Source organism: Sorex fumeus, unplaced genomic scaffold (genome assembly GCF_029834395.1).
Source record: "Sorex fumeus unplaced genomic scaffold, SorFum_2.1 ptg000002l, whole genome shotgun sequence".
Lineage (NCBI taxonomy): Eukaryota > Metazoa > Chordata > Mammalia > Eulipotyphla > Soricidae > Sorex > Sorex fumeus.
In genome coordinates, this window is record NW_026606059.1 from 33,141,400 (window position 1) to 33,163,120 (window position 21,721).

The following is a 21,721-nucleotide window of genomic DNA, read 5'->3' on the forward strand; positions in this document are numbered from 1 at the left end:
TGACGAGATACTCTCGGTAGCTTGCCGGGCTCTCCGAGAGGGGCGGAGGAATTAAATCCAGCTCGTCCGGGCCGGTCGCATGCAAGGCAAAGACCTTACCACTCTGCTGTTGCTCCAGTCCATGTTTTGATTACTATAACCTTATAATATAATTTGGTTTCTTGTCTTTGTGCCACATTCAGCTGTCCTCTGTCTGGCCCTACTCCTGGCTCTATCACTCATCGAGGGCTCTGGGAACCATATGGAGTACCAAGGATCGAAGCCAGGTCTGCCACCTGCAAGGCAAATGCCCTACCCCAGCCCTATCACTCCAGCTCCGAGCTTTATAGTATGACTTAAGTCCAGGGAAAGTGACACTTCTCATCTTTTTTCCCTAGGAATGTTGCTCCCTATTAATTCAGTTAACATATTTCATTAGGCTTACTCATGGATCTGCACTCAGAAATCACTCCTGGAGATGCTCTGTCGATTATAAGGGGTTCCAGGGATCGAATCTGGGTTGGCCACATTCAAGGCAGTTGTCCTGCACGCTGTACTGTTACCCTGGCCTCTTACTAGGTCTTATGGAAGCTACAGAGAAACTATCCTTGTTCTTTTTTGTGTTTTTGTTTTTTGGGGGGGCCACACCAAGCCATGCTCAGGGGTTACTTCTGGCTCTGCGCTTGGACTACTGGTGTTGCTCTGGGGACTGTATGGGATGCCGGAGATTGAATCAGGTTGTCGATGTGCAAGCCTTATCTGCTGTACTGTTGCTCTAGAGAGAAAAATAGGAAAGTAGGGTTAGCGCTATATGAGCAAGCCTAGTAGGTTTGGATGTTGACAGAAGCCTTACTGGACTTGCTATGAAGGAGGCTTCATAAATAAGGTGGCTGATAGGAGTCTTCAAAGGAAGTAGTTTGAAAGCATACGCTCTACAAGAGCCTCTTTGGGCTGAGGGGAAGTCCGATCAGGGAGTACTCTGACAGTGCTTGGAAAATCACAGGGTGAGGGACATTGAACAGGGGCCTCCTGCATGCAAAGCATGTGCGTAGCCCTTCGAGCTCTTTCTCTAGCTGATGGAAAGTAATTTATGAAAGGACAAAGTGAGTTGGTGGTGGTTGAGCTTAATGGGAACAGATTTTAAATGCTTTAAATATGTGAGAGAGTTTGGACTTGGGCCCATTTATAGGTGAAGTGAGGATTATTTTCTTACAGTTGTATGTACTTAGCAATATTAAATTCAACTACTTAATAAAAATTGTTGTATCTCTACTGTGTAATAGGCAGCCACTTGCCACATGTGGCAGCTTAAGTTTAATTAAAGGTAAATAGCATTCATGTTTTGGTTGTACTTTCCACATTTCAGGTGCTTAGTAGCCACTTGTAAATAGATTGGTTCACTACAGAACATTTCTATAAAAGCAGAAAAATGTTATCCTGGCACTGAATTAAAAAAAGTATGACGGTTTTGGTGAAGTTAGGATTTTATGATTTATGCATGCTCTGTAAAACATAGGTAAAAATGTAACTTAAATAGAACCATTTTCAATTTACTAAATTTAGAAAAACAGTAATAATGAATTACCTCTCCCAAATTGTTTTCTGTTTTCAGATTTTATATGCTTTCTTTTTACAAATTTCTTTTTTATTTTATTTGGATGGGGGTTGGGCTACTCTGGGCTCTGGAATTACTTGGGAAGTGCATTTGGAAGTTCTTGGGGTAATGCATACTAGGGATTGAACCAAGTTTGGGGAGCCAGAGAGATAGTACAGCAAGGTAGGGCACATGCCTTGCGTGTGGCAGAACCAAGTTTTTCCCCCAGCATCCTACATGGTCCCCCAAGCCTGCGAAGAGTGATCCCAGAGTACAGAGCCAGGATTGATCCCTGAGTTACCTCTCCTTCCCGCCTCTCCACCCCCACATATAAATCCAGACACAGAAGCTTCATGCAAGTCAGGTGCTTCACCTTCAGACTATCTCTTTAGGCCCCTTTCCCTGATTTTTAAACCTCCCCTCTCTCCCCTTTTGTTGTGTGATGTCTGTCGGTTACATTCTTGGTTGTGGTGCTCACACAGTTTGTTACAGTACGCACTGTTGGCCGCACATGTGATTGTACTTACTGTGTGCTTTGGGTGAGGGGGTTGCCCACGTGGCTCCGCTGTGCTAGAGATTGCACACTAAGCGAATTCTTAGATACGTGACTAGGTATCCCATAGAGCAGTGCCGCTTAATGTAGTGTGTGGGGTGATCCCGGCATCAATCATACTTAACACCTAAGGCCTGCAGTCGGGAGTTCTACCTTTTAGCTATCCTCAGGCTAAATTTGTTGTGTTTTCTGCAAGATCAGGTTACTTTTAAATTGTAAATTGAGGGTTGGTATTAATCCAGGGGCAAATGCATTTATCTCTTGATTTTCTATTTAATGATTTCAATATGTGATTGTGTGATGAGTCTTTAATTTCAGTTAACAATAGACTTAAAACATAATTAAAAGATTGTAGGGGCCAGAGTGATAGTGCAGAGGGTAGGGCATTTGCCTTGCACACGAACGACTGGGGTTCGATTCCCAGCATCCTATGTTTCCTCAAGCACCGCCAGGAGTAATTCCTGAGTGCAAAGCAGGAGTAACTCCTAGGCATCGCCGGGTGTGACCCAGAAAGCAAAAAAAGGATTGTAGAAGTAGATGTATTTTCTATATTGATGATTAATTGAGAATTCATTAGTACTTCTGTTTTAAAGAAGACAGTTTTGAGTTGTGCCCAGCTGTGCACAGGGAACCATATGCAGTACTGGGGGTCATTTGCATGCAAGGTAAGTGCCTTAACCCTTGTACTATCTTTTCAGCCCCTCATTGGTATATTTCTTATATATTGAACCAAGCACCTTAACGAAGAAAATGAATCTCTTCAAAGCTGAGGAAACGATAGTATCATTGAGGTAACAAGGTTAATTGATTAATTTATGTGTGTTGTTTTTTTTTTTTTTTTCAAGGACTACAACTCCAGGAGAAACAAAACTGCTAGCTTCTGAAATCTATGACATTCTTCAATCCTCTAATATGGCAGATGGTGATAGTTACAATGAGATGAATTCACGGCGAAGGAAAGCTCAGTTTTTTTTGGGAACTACAAACAAACGTGCTAAGACAGTGGTTTTGCATATAGATGGTCTTGATGATACGGTAAGACTTTTGTAAGCACATGCATCTTAAGATAGAAGAGAGAATTTACTTTAAACAAGTAATTTTTTCAGTGTTCCCTGCTAACAGTTTTTAAGAATGAGTTTTCAGAAGTTTTATATTAATAATGAAGAGAGGTATTATGTGCCTAAGGGATGAGTTAATCAGGAGACATAACAGTTTTAAATCTTTATACTCTAGGGGTCAGGGAGGTTGCCCCAGGGAACATATGGTTTACATACAGAGCTTTGACAGTGCAATCTCCAGCACTGCCTGGTTCTCTGGACACTGAGCCAGGAATAGCCTCCTTGCACTGCTAGATGTGGCTCTAAAAATATTAAAAACGAAAAACAAAACTAAAGCCCACCAAATTTATACTCTAATAATGAAATTTCAAACTATAGGAACCCCAAACTAACAGAAATGCAAGGAGAAATAGCAGTTCCACAATTAGGGCTGGAAATTTCAATACTGCCCTCAATGAAATAATTACGCAGAGTTACTCAGTGGACTGAGCACGAGCTTTGCTTGCAGGAGACCCTGTTTTGGTACCTGCCACGGTATTAAGTGCTACCAGGAGTGACCACTAATTAGAGAACTAGGAGTAATCCCTGAGCACTGCTGGGCAAAATAAAAACATTAAATATACAGAAAAATGGAGTGATATGTGACTCAATAACAATTACCAATTTTTTTATGGAATACTCCATCCAAAAAGAAGATAATATTCTTTTCATGTGCATGTGAAACATTTACCAAGATTGTATTGTGAGCCATATAAAAAGTTTTAATAAATTTAAAATATTTAGAAATTATGTTCAAAGCATACTGTCTGAGCACAGTGAAAAGCAGATTGGAACTCAGTAGCAGAAATATCAATCCTCTAAATATTTGGAAGCTAACACATTTCTAAAATCATGGATCTGTGAAGAAATCAAAACAAACTAGAAAGATTTGTTTCTGAGTTACAGTACCGCACCCTGAGGTGCTAGAGGTCTGAAGAGCCCTGTGGTGCTTGGATTGAACCCTGTACTCTTATGTGGAAAGCAGGGGTCAATTTTTTGAGCCATCTCTGCCCAGAAAACTGTTTGGGTCAGGTATTGTGCTCAGGGCTTACTCCTGGGTCTCTGCTCAAGGATCACTCCTGGAGAGACTCAGGGTCCCGTATGTGGTGATAAGGTTTGAGCCCAGGTCAGCTCTGTGCAAGACAAGTGCTTTCCTCACTGTATTACCTTTCTGGCCCCCAGAAATCATTTTCAAGTGAATAAAGATGAAAATGTAGTGTCAAAACTTGTGGGAAGTAGATAAAGTACTGTTTAGTGGGGAATTTATCTAAATAATGTCTATAAAAGAGAGGTTACTCCTTTCTCTGCACTCAGGAATTACTCCTGGTGGTGCTTGGGAGACTGTATATGCCGGGGACTGACCCTGACAGCAGCACGCAAGGCAAGTGTCCAGTTTGCCACACTATTGCCCCTGCCCCCCTCAGAAATTACTTTTGGTGCTGCTCAGGGCTTCTCTGAGGTGCCAGGGATCAAACCATGGTTGGCTGATACAAGTCAAATGCTTTAAGCTCTCTAGCTCTAAGCTTTTACATCTTATAAAGAATTTAGAAAAGGCTAGGGGTGTAGCTTGCTGATGGAGCATATACTTTGCATTATGAAGCCATCGTCTCCCCCCCTACAAAAAACAAAACAAAAACTAGAAATAGAGAAAAATAGAATGTAGAGTAGGAGAATGATGCAAAAGTAAACCAAAATATAGCGGGAAATCCGTGAAATAAGCAAGTTATCTTTAAAATAATCATTAAATTGATGAATGTCTGGCCTCTAGTTTGTTTTAAGGCAAATTTTTGATTTGTGTACCTACTCTATATAACTATATACCTGGAGACATATAAAACATTTCTTTGGTAAAAAGGAGTCACGAATGAGAAAAAGTTAAGAAGCCTTGCTTGTGCCAAACTTAGGAAATACAAGAAGTAAAAAATTTATTAACACCAGGAATGAGGGCACACTGTGGATCCTGTAGACATTAAAGTGCTTTTGATGGGCCAGAGGGGCAGTCTTAGGAGTGGCAGGGGCGGGGGCGAGTTGTTGCCTCCCTGCAGCAGGGAGGTGGACCTGGGGTCAGTCCCTGCACTGCGTGAGACCTGCCAGGAGTCCCACCAGAGCATGGAGCCAGCAGTCACTTCTGAGCACTATAAGTGTGGCCCCAGCTACTCCACTCCCCCAGTCAGTAAAATGGACAAGTATCTTAGCTTTATGCCAGTAAGTTTGACAGGATAGACACACAGGAAAATTTCTTGATAGACACAGATTATATGAACACTTGAGTGAAATAGAAAACCTGACTAGCTCTATTGTATTAAAAAAGTAAACGTTTTAGTTTAAAATCTTCCCATAGAGAAGACTGGCGTAGGTCACTGTTTCTCAGTCTTCCTGCAACTGCGACCCCTTTCAAACTCGTTTCCTTTTCATGGTCCCTTGTCATATTGGTTAACCCCCTAATCTTGTGCCATCCCCATAAACACCTATATACTTGGTTTTCACCTTTAATCCCTTTGGAATACCCTGGGGCTCCTATTGGGGATCTTTGGGTTCCCAGTTGAGAAACAACTGGCCTAGATAACCTCACTGGAGAATTCTAATGAAAAGTTAAGAAATGTTACAGATTGTACAGAACCTTTGAAACTGATTTTCTGTCACTTGTCCGCAGATCGATAACAATCTGCAGAAATTTCCTGCTAGTTCGTGACAGAGTTATTGCCAACTAACTATGGTATGCTGGGTCATTAATGACCACGAGACCTTTCAATAATAACTCTGTAGACCAGCACCACTCTGTGGACTGCTGTGGAAAACCCACTGTTTTAGATTATTGTAGCGCTCTAATACTTCCCCCATGTTGGTTCTTCTGATTCCTTCCTTCCTTCCTTCCTTCCTTCCTTCCTTCCTTCCTTCCTTCCTTCCTTCCTTCCCCCCCCTCCCTCTCCTCCCCTCTCCCTCCCTTCCTCGCTTCCTTTGTGTCACTTATAAAATTTTATTTAGTTTTTGGTTTTTTTGGGTTACACCCTGAGATGCTCAGGGGTTACTCCTGTCTCTGCTCAGGAATCACTCCTGGCAGTGCAGAGGGGACCGTATGGGATGCTGGGGCTCGAACCCAGGTCGGTCGTGTACAAGACAAGTGCCCAATCCGCTATGCTATCGCTCCGGCACCTCATTTAGTTTTTCTACCTTTAATATTGGCTATTCTGACTCTCTTTTTTACTAATATGTATCTTTTACTTGTACCTAATTTCAGTTGAATTTTATTGGGTCATTTTTACCTTTTGTATATACGTAATACAGTTATCGATATGATTGGGTTTAAACCAGTCATCCCTATGGTAACTTGCTGTTTGTCCCATTGTAGTCTTTGTTTCCTTTCATGGTCTTCTTGGTTTATTTATATTTTTTGACTAGTTAATGTTTTTTTATATTTCTTTTCTGTCTTTTATTTACTAGATAAAATTCTTTTCTTCTGCTCTCTTACCTTCCTTCCCTCTCTCCTTATCTTAGTCTTTTTTCCTGCCCTTTATTATTTTTATGTTATCATTAACTTACCACAATCTTGTTTCAGTTAATATTTATATTCATGTGCAATATAGGACATTTAGAACAATATATTTTCATTTTTCTCATTCATTTCTCTTATCTGATTTTGTGCTATTCTTATATGTTATATTTTATGTCTCTTCTATTTTTGGTGCCAGTGCTCATTGCTGGCTGTGCTCAGGGCTCAGTCCTGGTGGTGCTTGGGCACTCTCTGCAGTGCTGGGATCTCACCAGCATCTGTCGAATGTAAGGCCAGCGCATTTAAATCCCTTCAGTCTCTTTCTGGTCCTTCTGTTTTACTTCTGGGGTTCTGAATGCAAAACTTGTGTGTTTTAACCTTTTGAACCATTGTCCTGAGCTGGGGAAGAATTCTTTCAGGTCTTTTTGGTTTGTTTTAATTAAAATAGACTTCACATACGATAAAATTCATTTCAGAGTACATTTCAATGGTTTTGAGTATATTTGTGCAGCTATCATCATTGTCTAATTCCACTTTATCCTACCAGAAAGAATCCGCCATGATCCATTAATCATAACCATTAGCAATCACTCTCCCTAATAACTCTTGGCAACCATTAATCTTCTTACTGTGTCTTATGGATTTGCGTACTGCAGACATTTTATGTAAATTAATTCATATAATATGTGACCTTTCATGTCTAGTTTTTACTTAGCATAATGTTTTCATCCTTGTTTTAGTGTGTATTAGTACATCATTTCTTTCTTAAATAATATTCCATTGTAAGAAAATATTTTGTCTACTTAATGATCGATGCTGGTTATTACTACTTTTTAGCAGTGATAATAATTTGCTATGAATTGGTGTATGAGTTTTTGAGTAGACTTAATTTTCTTGAGTGTATTTTTTAGGGTAGAATTGCTGGGTTGGCATATGTTAACTTTGTGTTTAACTTTTGGAAGTCATTGCTACTGTTTTTCCGCAGTGGAAACACCATTTTACATTTGCATCAGCAGTGGATGAGGATTCCAGTCTCTCTACATCCTCATCAGTGTTTGCTTTCATCAGGTTTTTCAAGTATACATAGCCCATCCAAGAGGGTGTGAACTGGTAGTGATTATCGGCAGGGGTTGGGCAACAGTGGGGTGTTGGGGCCACACACAGGTGCTCAGGGCTTCCATCTGGTTCTGTGCTTGGGACCATATGTGGTGCCAGGGATCAGACCAGTGTTAACAATATGTAAGGCTAACCCCTTAACTCCTGCGCTGTCGCTCCAGTCCATCCATTTTACTTTTTTTTTTTTTTTTTTGCTGGGGGCTTCCCAGCCTTCCCAGCCATCTTGGGGGGCCACCAGAGTTATGCCCATTAGTACTCAGAAGTCCATGCAGTTTGGAGGTTAGAGCCCAAGTCTTGGTTCATGCCGGACATGTGCTTCAGACTTCTAAGCTATCTCTTTGTTAAGTATAAATCTTTAGTTTATCATACGTTGTCCCTTCTTTGGAGAAATATCTATTTTACTTATTTTCTGTGTTAAAGTTGTGTGGGTTTTTTTTTAAATATTTTTATTGAGTTCTATTAGTATCAAGTATTCTATTGATTAATTTTCTTAAATTGAACCAACCCGTCTTAGGAAACTCCTTTTCTGTCCTGCTAGGTAACATTTTTAATAATGCTGGATTGAGTGTGCTAGTATTTTGTTTTCTTTCATCAATAAATGCTTTTCTTTCCTTGCGTTATTTTTCTTTTGTTTTACACAACCAAGGTAATATTCTTGTGGATACTCTGTCCAGGCTTCATGTAAGATGAAGATATTTAAAACTATGACTGATTTGTGAGCAAACAAAATTGTTCTCTTTTTTGCTTTGGTTTTGGAGCCATACTTGGTGCGCTTGGGAATCATTCTGTGGGTGCTTGGGGATCCTGTGGTGCCCGGGATCTGTCTAATCTCTTGCCCACTTGTAAAGTATTCACTCCTGCCCTTTGAGCTCTGTCCTGGCTCTGAAGAATTGCTCTTACAGGGCTGGGAATGTTCTCAAGTGGCAGAGCCTTTGCATGTGTGGGCCCTTGGGGCTTGATCTCTGATGCCTCATAACTTTCTGGGTGTAGCCAAGTATGCCCCCTAGGCCCAGTAGGAAAGGATGAATAGGAAGTGACGAGGAGAGAAGAGAGTTGTTCTTTCATTCTTTTCCAATCCAGACTTCTACCCATCTTCCGGTGGTTTCCCACACGCATCCACAGATCAGCAGCAGAAGGAAATTCACGACTGATGTCTAGCACAGTGTCCCGGTGTCAACTCTTTGTACAACTCTGCCTTCACATGTGCTCTGTCCTGTGAGTTGTAATTGCCTTCTCAGCTGGGTCCTTCTCATTTAGCCAGGCTGCTACTTCGCAGCCCTTGCCGGGTCGCTGCCCACAAGCCCCATCATCTGTGAGTTGGTGTCCTGGTGGAGCTTGTCTCACTGGTTTCATTCTCGCCTGGGGGCCTATTTCCCAGTAGTCTTGAAACGATTCTTTCATTCATCTTTTTTTGTCTATGTTTTTAGTTGCTTAATTCTCAGGGGTAAACCTGACCCTTGTACCATCTTCATTGGAGTTGGAAAGCTCCCTGAGACTATCTTGAGTCAGAATAAATTTTCTTAACTTACATATTTAGAGATGATGACTGATGGCTTACCACTTCTCTCTTTAGCGATGCCAAATAGATTACTCATAATTTTTTCTAGTTGTGTGAGGTCAGTTAAGTCTCAGAATTTAGGAGTTAGTTATTGTGTTTGGTGGTTGGGTTCCATAGGCATAGTCTCCATGATATCGCCCCCCCAAAATAACAATACTTACTGAATCTTACATTAGATCCTGAAGTTTCAAATTAACTTTGTTTTGTTTTGGGGCCACACCCGACAATGCTCAGGAATTACTACTGGCTCTATACTTAGGAAGTGCTCCTGGCGGATTTTGCTCCAGGGAACATATGAGATGCTGGGATCAAACCTAGGTTGGCCACGTGCAAGGCAAGTGCCCTACTTGCTGTAATATCACTTTGCCCTGAAGTTTCTTGAAAGCAAGTTCTGGTAGATTATTAACAAATTGAAGATACTGAGGATACATAAAACAGTATATAGTTAGACTCTTAATTTGTTGGATAGCTACATGGAAACATATTCAGTCTCACAGTAGGAAAAGCATTGTATGTTATTTGTGTGCATTGGGGCTTTTAGAAAGTAATTTCTGATTTTGAATCTTCTAGGCATTTCCCCCTTTGCTTTATTTCCTCACCTGCAAATTACAGTAGCATAGTCTTTAAAGTTTAAAGAGAACTACTAGTTGTGCTCAGTTGGTTCTCTCGTCTCAAAACAGTACACTCACTGTCTCTCTTCTTTCTCTCCCTTTGTGCTCCCCACTTATCCTAGTCAAAAGTTTATTCATCATTCATAGCTAAATTTTTTTTGTTGTTTTGGGCCATACCCAGAGATGCTCAGGGATGGCTTCTGACTCTTTGGGAATTTCTCCTGGTGATCTCAGAGGACCTCCACCATAGCATGCTAGCGATTGGATGCATGCCGGGCAAATGTCCTGTATTATCACTATAGCTCTCATAGTTAATTCTTGATCCTGTTTGCTTGTTGAAGATTTTATGTTTATTCAGAAATAGCTATCCCTGAGATCAAATCTTGGAGTTGAATTTTTCTACACTACCCGCCTCACCCCATCCCAAGCTTCACTTGTTGAAAATGTGTTAATTTGTGTCAAAATTAAGATGAATTGGCTTCGTGAATCTGGTTTCTCACTGTCACATATAGTTGGAATGTAGTGTCAGACTCTGCCTGTGATAAATGAGGCAAGTTGCTTAGCTCTTCACCCCTTTTCTCATTTAAAATAAGGAATCAAACTGTAGTAGTGCTCGAACTTCGTGTTGTCTGTGCTGTGCAAACGGTTTTTCACTTTAAAGTTTATCTGGTGTTGGGTCTATGGAAATGTTGGAATTTGATTCCAACCTTATAAAATTTGGAGCCTGTATCAGAACCCTTAAGAAATAGTGCACGGCCGCGAGCCTCTATGCTGCTGTATACCACTCTAACCCAGACCCTACCTAAGCAGAGTTGAAGTGTAGAAGTGAACAAAATTGGTTTAATTAGTAAGATAAGAAGTGGTGTACGTTTTTTGTTTGGTTGGTTTGGGGCTGCACCTGGTGCTTCAGGCTTCCTCCTGCCTCTGTGCTCAAGGATCGCTTCTGGTGGTGCTCAGGGGACCATGTATAATACTGGGGATCAAGCTGGGCTTGAAGACTTGCAAGGCAAGCATTTTACCTGTTGTGTTACCCCCCTGACCCAAGTAAATTGTTTTAAAGAATATGGGTATAAGTTTCAAGAATGATTTTCGGGCTGGAGAGATAGCTTAAAGGGGTATGTTTTACATGCCTGGCGAGCAGCAGAGCCCTGAGTTTCATCCCTCACCCTGCAGGAACTTCCCGGCACTGCCAGGTAGAACTTGGGGGCCACAAATTCTGGGAAGGATTAAAAACCAAAACAAACCAAAAAAAATTTTATTCCTTTGGAGAAGATTATGACAGAATTTGGGTATTTTGTTGTTTGTTTTTTGGGGACCACGCTCAGTTGTGCTCAGGGCTTACTCTTGACTGCACTCAGGGACTCAGGGATCACTTCCAGCATTGCTGGCATGTAGTATGGAGTGCTGGGGGGGGGGGCGGGTGGGGACGGGGAGGTCAAAACTGGGTCAACCATGAGCAAGGCGAGCACGCTACCCACTGTGTCTCTGTGCCAGATTGAAGGTAGTGTTTTTCAGGTTTTAATGCAGAGACATGAATCAATAGCACATTCCTGTCTCCTCAGAAGTACTGAATCAGAACATGGTCTTGATACAGAAATAGGAAAATAGGGAGAATGGCAATTTGATGTGTGGGATGAAGGTGAAGGGAGGGATGAGCAGAAATTGTACTTTCACCCATTTTCTCTTTGGATCATCCATTTTGAGATGATCCAAAGGTCTCTCGGTATCTTCTGTTTGATTAATATCCAAGTGAGTATATCTGGTTGAAAAATAAAAATTGTCATATTGAAGATACGTGTGTGCCTCTAAATGATAGTGGTGGTTGAAGTGGTAAGAATTTTCTACAGGGGGACAGATAGAAAGTATTTAGTTTTAGAAATTGGACCTTGGAGGTTAGATGAGATATAGAAAACATAATTTATTATGTTTATTATAAGGAGTAGGTTAATATAAGGAGTCAAGCATTTCAGGCTATTGTCATAGGGAAAATGGAATCAATAAAAAATGTGAGCCATTGAGAATGCCATAAGTGAACGATGTTTTAATTGCCAAGTACTTGCTTTTGGTGCTGGGATTCAAATCCAGCTACAAAGTATTTAAAATGGTGATTCTGGGGCCAGAGAGATTGTACTTGCCTGACACAGGTTTCCACTTCTGGCATATTTATGGTCCTCCAAGCACTGCTAGGGGTCACTGTAGTGCATAGAGCCAGGAATAGCCCCTGAAAACTCTCAGCTGTGACCCCAAAACTAAATAAAACAAGCAAAAAAAAATAGTGATTCGAACAACAAATCCTCACTGATTATAACTTTATTAGAATTTATCCCTAGATATTTTTAAGTAAGCAAATGGCAGCAGTTTTTTAAGGCCTTTTATTGAAAAGGCTAGGCAGTAAGTAGTTTAGATTTTGTAAGCTGTATGGTTTCTGTTATAACGACTAATTGCTGTAGCATGAAACAAGCCCCAAACAGTACGAAGCCAATGGTGCATCAGGGCTATTCTCCGCTAAAGTTTTATTTCCACAAACAGCAGGTAGGTGCTAGTGCTAGTTGACTGACTCTTGAACTAGAAGAACCTCTTAATTTCCATCTTTTTTTTTTTTGGTGTTATTGTCCTGTTTTGATTAAAGATTTAGATTAATAACAACTAAACTTTTCTCTGAGTGAACTTATTAAAGCAGATCATGAAACTTGAAAAAAATGACAGCAATTACTGTTCTCTATATAATTTAAAATAATCTGATTAAGCACAACTCCTTCTATGCCTTCAAATATGAGATGGCAGAATGTTCGTTCCCACCCTATTGCCTCCTACTGTCCAATAACATCCACTCAATAGTAGTTCAATTGATTTATTCCCTACTCTTCTTTGTCAGTCTTAATAACAATTTTCTTTTACTTTTTCAGTCTCGGAGAAATCTATGTGAAGAGGCTTTGTTAAAAATTAAAGGCGTAATTAGCTTTACTTTTCAAATGGCTGTTCAGAGATGTGTGGTGCGGATCCGTTCAGATTTGAAAGCAGAGGTTAGTATATTAAATGACTGAATGAACTTGCAGTTTCAGGTAGACAAATCAGTGTTCAGAATTGTTTCTTTTTCTCCTGACTTAGGCTTTGGCATCAGCTATAGCATCGACCAAGGTTATGAAGGCGCAGCAGGTTGTAAAAAGTGAAAGTGGTGAAGAGGTAAAAAACTTTATTTCGTTTTCTCTGTACTTAACTCTGACATGTGACTGTTTTTCATGGGTAGTAGATTGCTAATATTTCTATACGAATAGTTATCGGACATATAGACATGTATTTGTACAAATTATCTTAATATTTCCTAGTTAACTGTTCACTTCAAGAAATAAAATTTTTTTTGTTTTGTTTTTTTGGGGGGTAAATCACACGTGGAGGTGCTCAGGGTTACTCCTGGCTATATACTCAGAAATTACTCCTGGTAGAGCTCAGGAGACCATATATGATATTGGGGACAAAACCCCGTTCATTGAGTGCAAAGAAAGCACCCTACTCACTGTACTATCTCTCTGGCCCCAAGAAATCTTCTGTGAATATCAGAGTCTGAGTCTGGTTTTTTTTTTTTTTTTTTTTTTTGAATGTTTATACTTTAGTATAGAGAGTCAGAGAGAAAGGCACACATTGCAGGCTGTGATGCCGGCAGCAGAGAATGTGCCCAGAGCCTGCTCTTCTGTTTTATTGATTTCAAATCTTCCCCTTTTTTGTTTTTAAGGTACTGGAACTGAACTCAGGGCCTCACACATATGGGGCATGTGCTCTACTACTGAGCTACATCCCCAGTCCTGCGTGGTTCTTGTTGTTATTTTTTTTAATACTTTATATTCCTAATTAGTTTTGCCAGTTAAAAAAATTATGTGCCAGCCTCATTGTTGGGCAACTACATCATGAGAAAATCTTCACCTCTTGCTGCTTTCCCACTAGCTTTGGGTAGCACTGCACTGTAGCACTGTCCTCCGTTGTTCATCGATTTGCTCAAGCGGGCCCAGTAACGTCTCCATTGTGAAACTTTTGTTACTGTGTTTGGCATATCGAATATGTCACGGATAGCTTGCGAGGCTTTGCTGTGCAGTGAAATACTCTCAGTAGCTTGCTGAGCTCTCCGAGAGGGGCGGAGGAATAGAACCTGGCTCAGCCGGGCCAGTGGCTTGCAAGGCAAACACCCTACCACTGTGCTATCGCTCAAGCTTTGGGTAAAAGAGAGTAAATCTCTCTGCCTTTAATTCATCTGCACTCCTGTAGAAATGAACTGGTAGGGCGCAAGGGGCCACAGTTTCCAGATACTTTTGTGGGGGGGCAGGGAGGTAGTGGTTTGGCCCACACCCAGGGTCTGTCTAAGCTGGTACTCGAAGGGACTGCATGTGGTACTAGTGATTGACCCAAGTGGGATTGGCCGCGCCCAAGGAAAGCGCCTCATCCCTGTCCTCCTTTCTGTCCCATTACTTTTGTTGTTTTTCAATAAACCTAGATTACATTTTTCAGAGAATTTTTTTTTAAATTTTCACAATATTTTTAATTTTGTGGTGGAGAGTATTCAGAGGCTCTTATTCCATCATTTTTCTTTTTTCTTTCTTTTTTTTTACAGTAACAAAAATTTCATGTTTGAACTTTGATCATACAGTCATCAAACACCCATCCCTTCAGTGTACATTTTCCACCACCTAAATCCCCAGTATCCCCCCGCCTTCAATTCTATGCCTCCCCCTGCCTGTGTGGCAGACAATTTGCGAAGTATTCTTTCTCTACTTTAGTTCTATATTTCGAGACCAGTGCTACCACCCGTCATACCTGCTGAAAATACAATTGCTAGACAATGTGTTTTGTGTTGCTTGTTATGGATAATGTTGCGTGGTGGAGCAATATAGGAAATATAAGATTTTAATAATTGGGGTCTGAAGAAATCGCTGCCGCGAGTTAGAGCATCTGATTTTTCACGTGCAGCCCTGCCTCTCTGTGCTTGTAGTGTGTTCAGTTGCACCTGTTTTCATGTATGAAGAAAAATTTTCTAGGAATCTTGTCCCTGAGAATAACGTAATTAGAATGAGTGAAACTGAACTCTCACTTATGTCTCTGTAGCAGTTAGGTTGATTGTTCCTAATTCTCAACAATTGGATTGTTTCAGATGCTGGTCCCATTCCAAGATACCCCTGTGGAGGTCGAGCAGAACACAGAGCTGCCTGACTACCTGCCCGAGGACGAGAGTCCCTCGAAGGAGCAGGACAAGGCAGTGTCCCGGGTTGGCTCACACCCAGAGGGTGGAGCCAGCTGGCTGAGCACAGCTGCAAACTTTTTGTCCAGGTCATTTTACTGGTGACTTCAGTTTGGGGCTCAAGGACTGTATGAACCAACAAGGGGCCAGTTTTCCATTGTTGTGGTGAACTGTCAAGTGCAATTTGCAATAAGTTATCATGAAAGTTTTTAGATTACATGATTGCGTATGCTGCATTTTACATTTTTTTGGACATTATAGCCCACTAAGTGGTGAAAAGGACAGAGGCTACCTGCAGGTGGAGTTGCTTTGTTCATGAAGGTATTTGCTTTTGGTTTCCTTTGTTTAATTGCCTCACTTTTATAAAAACCTGGGTCCACGTCAAACCAAACATGTGCAGCTTTACATTTTATTTTACGTGAAGCACGTGATTAGGAAATTTATTTTCTCATCAAGCCTCAGGACCTATCTGGAGAAGGTTTTTTTGTTTCCTGTTTCTTTTTTTTTTTTCTCCCAAGCTCAAGTTGTGCATGAATTACTGAACACATTTCTCTGCTTTTCTTCATGAAAAAATACTGTGGTACTCTTCACTGAAAGTTAAAAACATTTCTCATTACTCCTCCCCATTTGTGCCTTTTTTATTTTGCCAACCATGTTTATAAAAAGGACATTACTGATGACATTTTGTGAATCTATATTCATTTGAATGTAGCAGTCCCCTAAAAATACAGCCCAACTTTGCATTGTCTTTTTGGTATAACTTTAATAAGATTAACACAAAATCAGTCATGAAGAATAAAGTGTATATATCATCAAAGTGCGATTGGAGACTATTTGAATGTGATCACACATGGTTCTAGTTGACTTACTACTGTTAGAATCCGCTCTTGAGAGTTACATCCACCATAATACTGGGAGAAACTAAATGATCTCTAGACCTTCATGCTTGCACACTGTCCCCTGGGAAAAAGTTAGTAAAGAACTGACAACCCACAAAAAGAAAACAAAAAATTGATGCCTTGTAACGCTGTAGTGCTACTTGGTTAAGTCTAATTTTAAAACTTAAATTGCTTGGCAGATACCTATTCAGTAGGTGTTTTCTTGTATGCCTTTTGTGAATTTATTATGAACATATGGTCGTATTGAATGGAAAAACACTCAAATTATTGCTTATAAAGAAATAAAGCCAGCATTGGTCTACTTAATCTTGTTTTTTATGGCCAGCCAGAAAACATTGAACTTCAGTGAAGGTAAGATTACTGAATATAAACACACATATATATTTTTTCATAGATAAGAGCTAATTACATATATATAATGCTTTAAATTTCTGGAATATTTGGCAACTAAAAATTTCTTTTTGGAAATTCAGCTAAATCCCAATAAACTATTGCTAATATAATTAAAAACAAATAAGAGAAAGGAAATACTTTTCATCAACCTGTAGAGCTGCTGTTTTACTACTTGTAGAATGTGAAGAGAGAATTGGACACTGGAGGGTTTCCTTGCATATTTATTACTTCTTGAGAAAATGAAGAACATGCAGTGTCATGGAGAAAAATTGCATGTGATACCATCATCACCAGTAAGAATCTTGAGTCTCCAAACATGGTGACCTTCAGTGGAAGGGTATGGCAGGTGCTGAGAACAACAGTTTTTTGTGTGTCTGATTTCAAGATACACACAACTGAAAATGTAAGCTTTCAGGGCATGTGTTGCTTTGCGTGGACAATACAACTCGCTGTGGGATCAGATCTGTTGGAAAAGAAAACAAAACCACCTCCTTTCTGCAGCCATTAAAACAAAGTTTACTGTTCTAACAAGTTTGTATTTTATTTCTCATTCCCACACATTGACTTCTTTCAAAAACTACACCCCTTTTGTAGTGATGGTTCAGTACAAGTTGGTATTATAGCTTGATGTTTATGTGTTCTAATTCTAAGTGTTCTTTTATTCCAGGTCTTATAGAGCAACTAAGGCAACTGTAATGGCATTTTTTTGGGAAATATATTGTAAAGTAATAAAAAATAACATAATAAAAGGGCGTGAGTATTGCACTTTTTATAGAAGCAGTATTGATTATAATTTTTGTTTTTTTGTTTGGGGGCCATACCTGGTGGTTCTCAGGATTTACTCCTGGCTTGGTGCTCAGGGATTACTCCTGGCAGGACTCACGGAGACTTTACATGGTGCCAGGGATCGAACCTGGGTCATCTGCATGCAAAGCAAGCACCTTACCCACTGTACTGGTGCTCAGCCCAGTGTTGGTTATTCTACGCCATTTGTGTTATATTGTCTGGATGCTATTTAGTTCTTTCCAGGTGAATTACCCTTCGGATTCCCACATACCTTTCATTTACCTCATAACCAAAACCACGTCTGTCACTCCCTAAGTTTAGACCTGTTGTCTCTCTACATATATACCTACAGTCGTGTTTATGATATTAAAATAAAATTGTAGTTAAAGGCATCTTTTTTCCTCAATGAGAAATAAAAAAGTCTGAGGTCTTATTTTGGTGGTAGAAGTGCTGAAATAATAACTATAGTGGAAACAAATAATTTTAATATGCAGAAGAAGTGGAAAAGTAGGAAGAATATCGAATTATATCCTTCCCCCATCCCCAGGGATTTTTGAATTATTGGTTAGTTAATTCCTTCCTTTTGTCATTAGAGTTTTATTTTAAAATGTGGGATGGGAACTGTGGGTAGAGAGAGAGTAGAGCAGGTAGGGAGTTTGTCTTGCATATGCCCAACCCAGGTTCAGTTCCCAGGGTTCCATATGGTTTTCCCTGAGCACCATCAGAAGTATTTTGAGTGCAGAGCCAGGAGTAACCCCTCAGCATTGCTAAGTATGACCTCCCCCCAAAAAAATTAAAATGTGGGATGGGGTAGAAAAGGTTTCATTGGTGAGGTTAAAATTAGTTTTTAATATAGTTATAGAAGTTATAGTAGTTACAGTTATAGGAGAGTTCTCTGTTACTGTATATAAGAAATACTGGATTTGATTTCTGTCTTATAACTTGCTAGCTTTGTAATTGTAGGTAAAACTTTAAATTTAATTTTTTCTCAATAGTAAAAATGGATGTAATTTCTCCCTAGTGAGATAACCATAATTTGAAAATAAAATTTATCAATATAAAGTTAATTATTATTGCTAAAACTTTGATAGTACTTCCTGTCCTTGATTTCAGGTGGGACATTCTGTGCTTTTTTTTTTCCTTTTTTAGTTGGGGGCAACACCTGACAGTGCAAGGCTACTCCTTACACAGTGCTTAGGAGACTGGTGCCAGGGATTACGCTTGGGCACTCACTCAGCTCTTGAACTCTTTCTGACTCAGTGCATGCTTTTTCTTTTTCTTCTTTTTTGGGGGGAGTGTTCATCTGTTTGGGTCACATCTGTCGATGCTCAGGAGTTAATCTTAGCTCTGCACTCAGGAATTACTCCTGGTGGGGCTCGGTGGACCGTATGTGATGCCGAGGATCGAACCTGGGTTGGCTGCATGCAAGGCAAAACACCCTACCCGCTGTACTATCTCTCTGGTCCCATATGTGATTTTTCTTAAAGCATTGATTTTGTATTCCTTTCTTGATTTTTCTTTCTTTTTCTTCTTGATGATGGGCGCAGGGGTGTGCATTGGCCTTGCTGTGATGCTTGCTGAGGGTGACATGTTGGGTTGTGCTGCTTGATTATACTGGGTTATGGGGTGCTCAGTGAGGCTTGCACTCTTCTAATTGTAGTGCTTTCCCCCTTTTATTAGTTTGGATATCATTACTATCTTATAAGAGAGGGACTGCAACCATAGTACAGTGAATAGGGTGCTTGCCTTGGTGCAGCTGACCAGGATTCTATCCCCAGCACCCCGTGTGGTTTCTTGAGTTCTGCCAGGAATGATCCCTGCGCACAGCCAGAAGTAATCCTGAGCAATTCTGGTGTGGCCCGAAAACAAAATAAAATGAATACAGGGAAATCAAGTTGCAACATGAAAGATTTCAGAACTTAAGTGGAATAGAAACTTCATGGATAATAGTGTTCTATTTCAATCTACATGCCTTCCAAGGACATCAACAGCCCTAAATAAGAAATAATCTTAGTACCATTTGGTGTCTCTCTGTTCTGTTAGAGGAACTTTCATTCAGGGGCACTGAGTGACAACTCCTGGCTCTGCAGCTACTCGGGGGCCACTCCTGGCAGTGTGCACAAGGAACCATGAGGTGCTTGGATTGAACCTGTCTTCCACATGCAACCTCAGCTCATTGCACTATCTCTCCTGCCCCCTAGAACTTTAACTTTCACACTAAGAGGTAGGATTTTTTCACCCTTCTAGAACCTGCTCTGAACAGCTACTGTTGTTGATTGCAATACTTTCCCCTGGGATTTTTCTGGAAGTATAATGCCTCCTTTGATTTTGTTTCAGGTGCATTCTTTTCACTGAGTCAGAGAGGGCAAGAAACTTTCCAAATGCCTGTCCTTCCCTGACCCTGGCTGCGACACTCTGCAACCCAAGAGTCCTGGGGCTTGTCCACGAGCTTGTTGGGCTTTGCAGTCTTGGCTGAGCCACACTCATTCTGCTTGTGGGGATTGCCAGTTGCTGCAGTGCTCACACACAGGCGCTCACACACCTTTATAGTTGTGCTCTCTAGCCATTACACATCTTTGCAGACCTATACAGACTGGCTATGGTTCAGGTAGAAATTGATTGTGCCACTGGAGCTCAGCCAACAAGAGCTGTCAGTGTCGCACTTGGTGTACGTGGAATCATCTGGGGTTTTTACTCATGACTACATTTTTGCAAGGCTAAATTCGTAAGCCTCTGTGCTATTCCTCCGGGCCTGCCCTTTACGTCTTGGAAAAACAAATGTCTTATGAACGAAAACAGACTCTATTTAAGAGCTGTTGCAGTCTTTTCTCTGAACCATTTAACGCTTAGCTAATTTATAAGAGGTCTTGAATATACTTGAGACAGAAGTTACTCCCATATGTAAAATAGTGTTTCTGGGGCCAGAGAGATACAGTGAGTAAGGCACTTGCCCTGCATATAACCAACCTTGGTTCGATCCCCAGCACCCCATATGGTCCCCTGTGCTGCACCAGAGTGATTCCTGAGCAGTCTAACCTTGAGTATAGCTGGGTGTTCTCCTCCCCCCAAAATGGGAGCAGGATTTGGTCTTGGAAGGTGGCTCAGTGTTGAGCACCTGCTTTACCTATGGGAAACCCTGAGTTTGATCCCCAGCATAACACACGCAAAAAGAAATTTATCCACAGCGTCCTCAGTCAGTCATGAATTGATTCTTTGTGCCTTGCAGTGTGAGCTTCTCACTGTGCAGAGTGTGATTCTAGTGTTTAAAGATAAGTATTTTTTATACAAGATGGCCTCAAATACAAGCCAACTCCTTCATCTGCTGCTCACCCAAAGAATGAGCCATCTGTTTGAACACTGAAGGCAAAATTGGCTGTCTTGGACATATTGAGAGTCTGCCTCCAACATGGTCTGTAAATGTTGTGTACTGTATTTTAAAGGTGACTTAGATTTTCAAGCATAATTTTGACTCTGGGATATATTTTTCTTGTGTGTATGTGTCTGTAAGTGATGCAACTCCATGATAATGCTGCATCCTTCCAATTTTCCTTTTTGCTAGAAAACATGGCTAACCACAGCAGTTCTTTATTTTCCAAGATATGTGGCCACCTTATAAAAAGGAAAAATCTTTCTTTAAGAGAAAAAATGATCGGAATACAAAGCAGGGTTTGAGCAAATGTAACTATTTTTTGTGGTGTGGGAAATTTTTTTCAAAACCTGGGTTTTACATAGGCAGGGAGCCACATCCACAGACCTGGGCAAATATTTGTAAAGTTTCATATCGCTATAAATGACCTATGTTAAATCAAGGCTTTTATATTAATTTTTCAAAATTTTCTACTTTATTTTTGGGCCTTACCCAGCTATGCGCAGGGCTTACTCCTCGTTCTGCACTAAGGTCACTCCTGCAGGGGTTTAGGGGATCTATGCTTGTGAGGGATCAAGCTCAGGTTTGCTGTATGTCAGGTAGTGTCCTACCCACTGTACTCTCTCTTTCACCCTGTAGCACTGTCCTCCCATTGTTCATCGATTTGCTCGAGCGGGCACCAGTAACGTCTCCATCGTGAGACTTGTTACTGATTTTGGCATATCGAAAATGCCACGGGGAGCTTGCCAGGCTCTGCCGTGCGAGCCAGATACTCTCAGTAGCTTGCTCTGAGAGGGACGGAGGAATCAAACCTGGGTCAGCTGTGTGCAAGGCAAATGCCCTACCTGCTGTGCTATTGCTCCAGCCCTAGACTTAATAATTATTTTAAGCACAGCGGTAGGGCCTTTGTCAAGAACAGGATTGCTTCAGCCACCCATCTACACTGCTGGTGTTTAGATGTAGAAAGGTTGAAAAGCACTGATCTACCACCTTGATTAGAACTGTCCATCAAAGGACTGCTGTGCCAGACAGGTGCTGGTCTTTGTGTGTAAAA

At 40.8% G+C, this 21,721-nt stretch overlaps 1 protein-coding gene across 3 annotated transcripts in view; it reads left to right on the forward strand.

The window, feature by feature from the left end:
* Positions 1-17,263, forward strand: part of ARMC1 (armadillo repeat containing 1) — a 57,493-nt gene extending 40,230 nt beyond the window's left edge. For all 3 annotated transcript variants that reach the window (XM_056109965.1, XM_056109960.1, XM_056109957.1), the window contains 4 exons: positions 2,972-3,161; positions 12,905-13,021; positions 13,107-13,181; positions 15,136-17,263. In XM_056109965.1, coding sequence (XP_055965940.1) covers positions 2,972-3,161; positions 12,905-13,021; positions 13,107-13,181; positions 15,136-15,327 — 574 coding nt within the window. In that variant the 3' untranslated portion in view covers positions 15,328-17,263. The remainder of the gene's footprint in view (positions 1-2,971; positions 3,162-12,904; positions 13,022-13,106; positions 13,182-15,135) is intronic.
* The last annotated feature ends 4,458 nt before the right edge of the window (positions 17,264-21,721 follow it).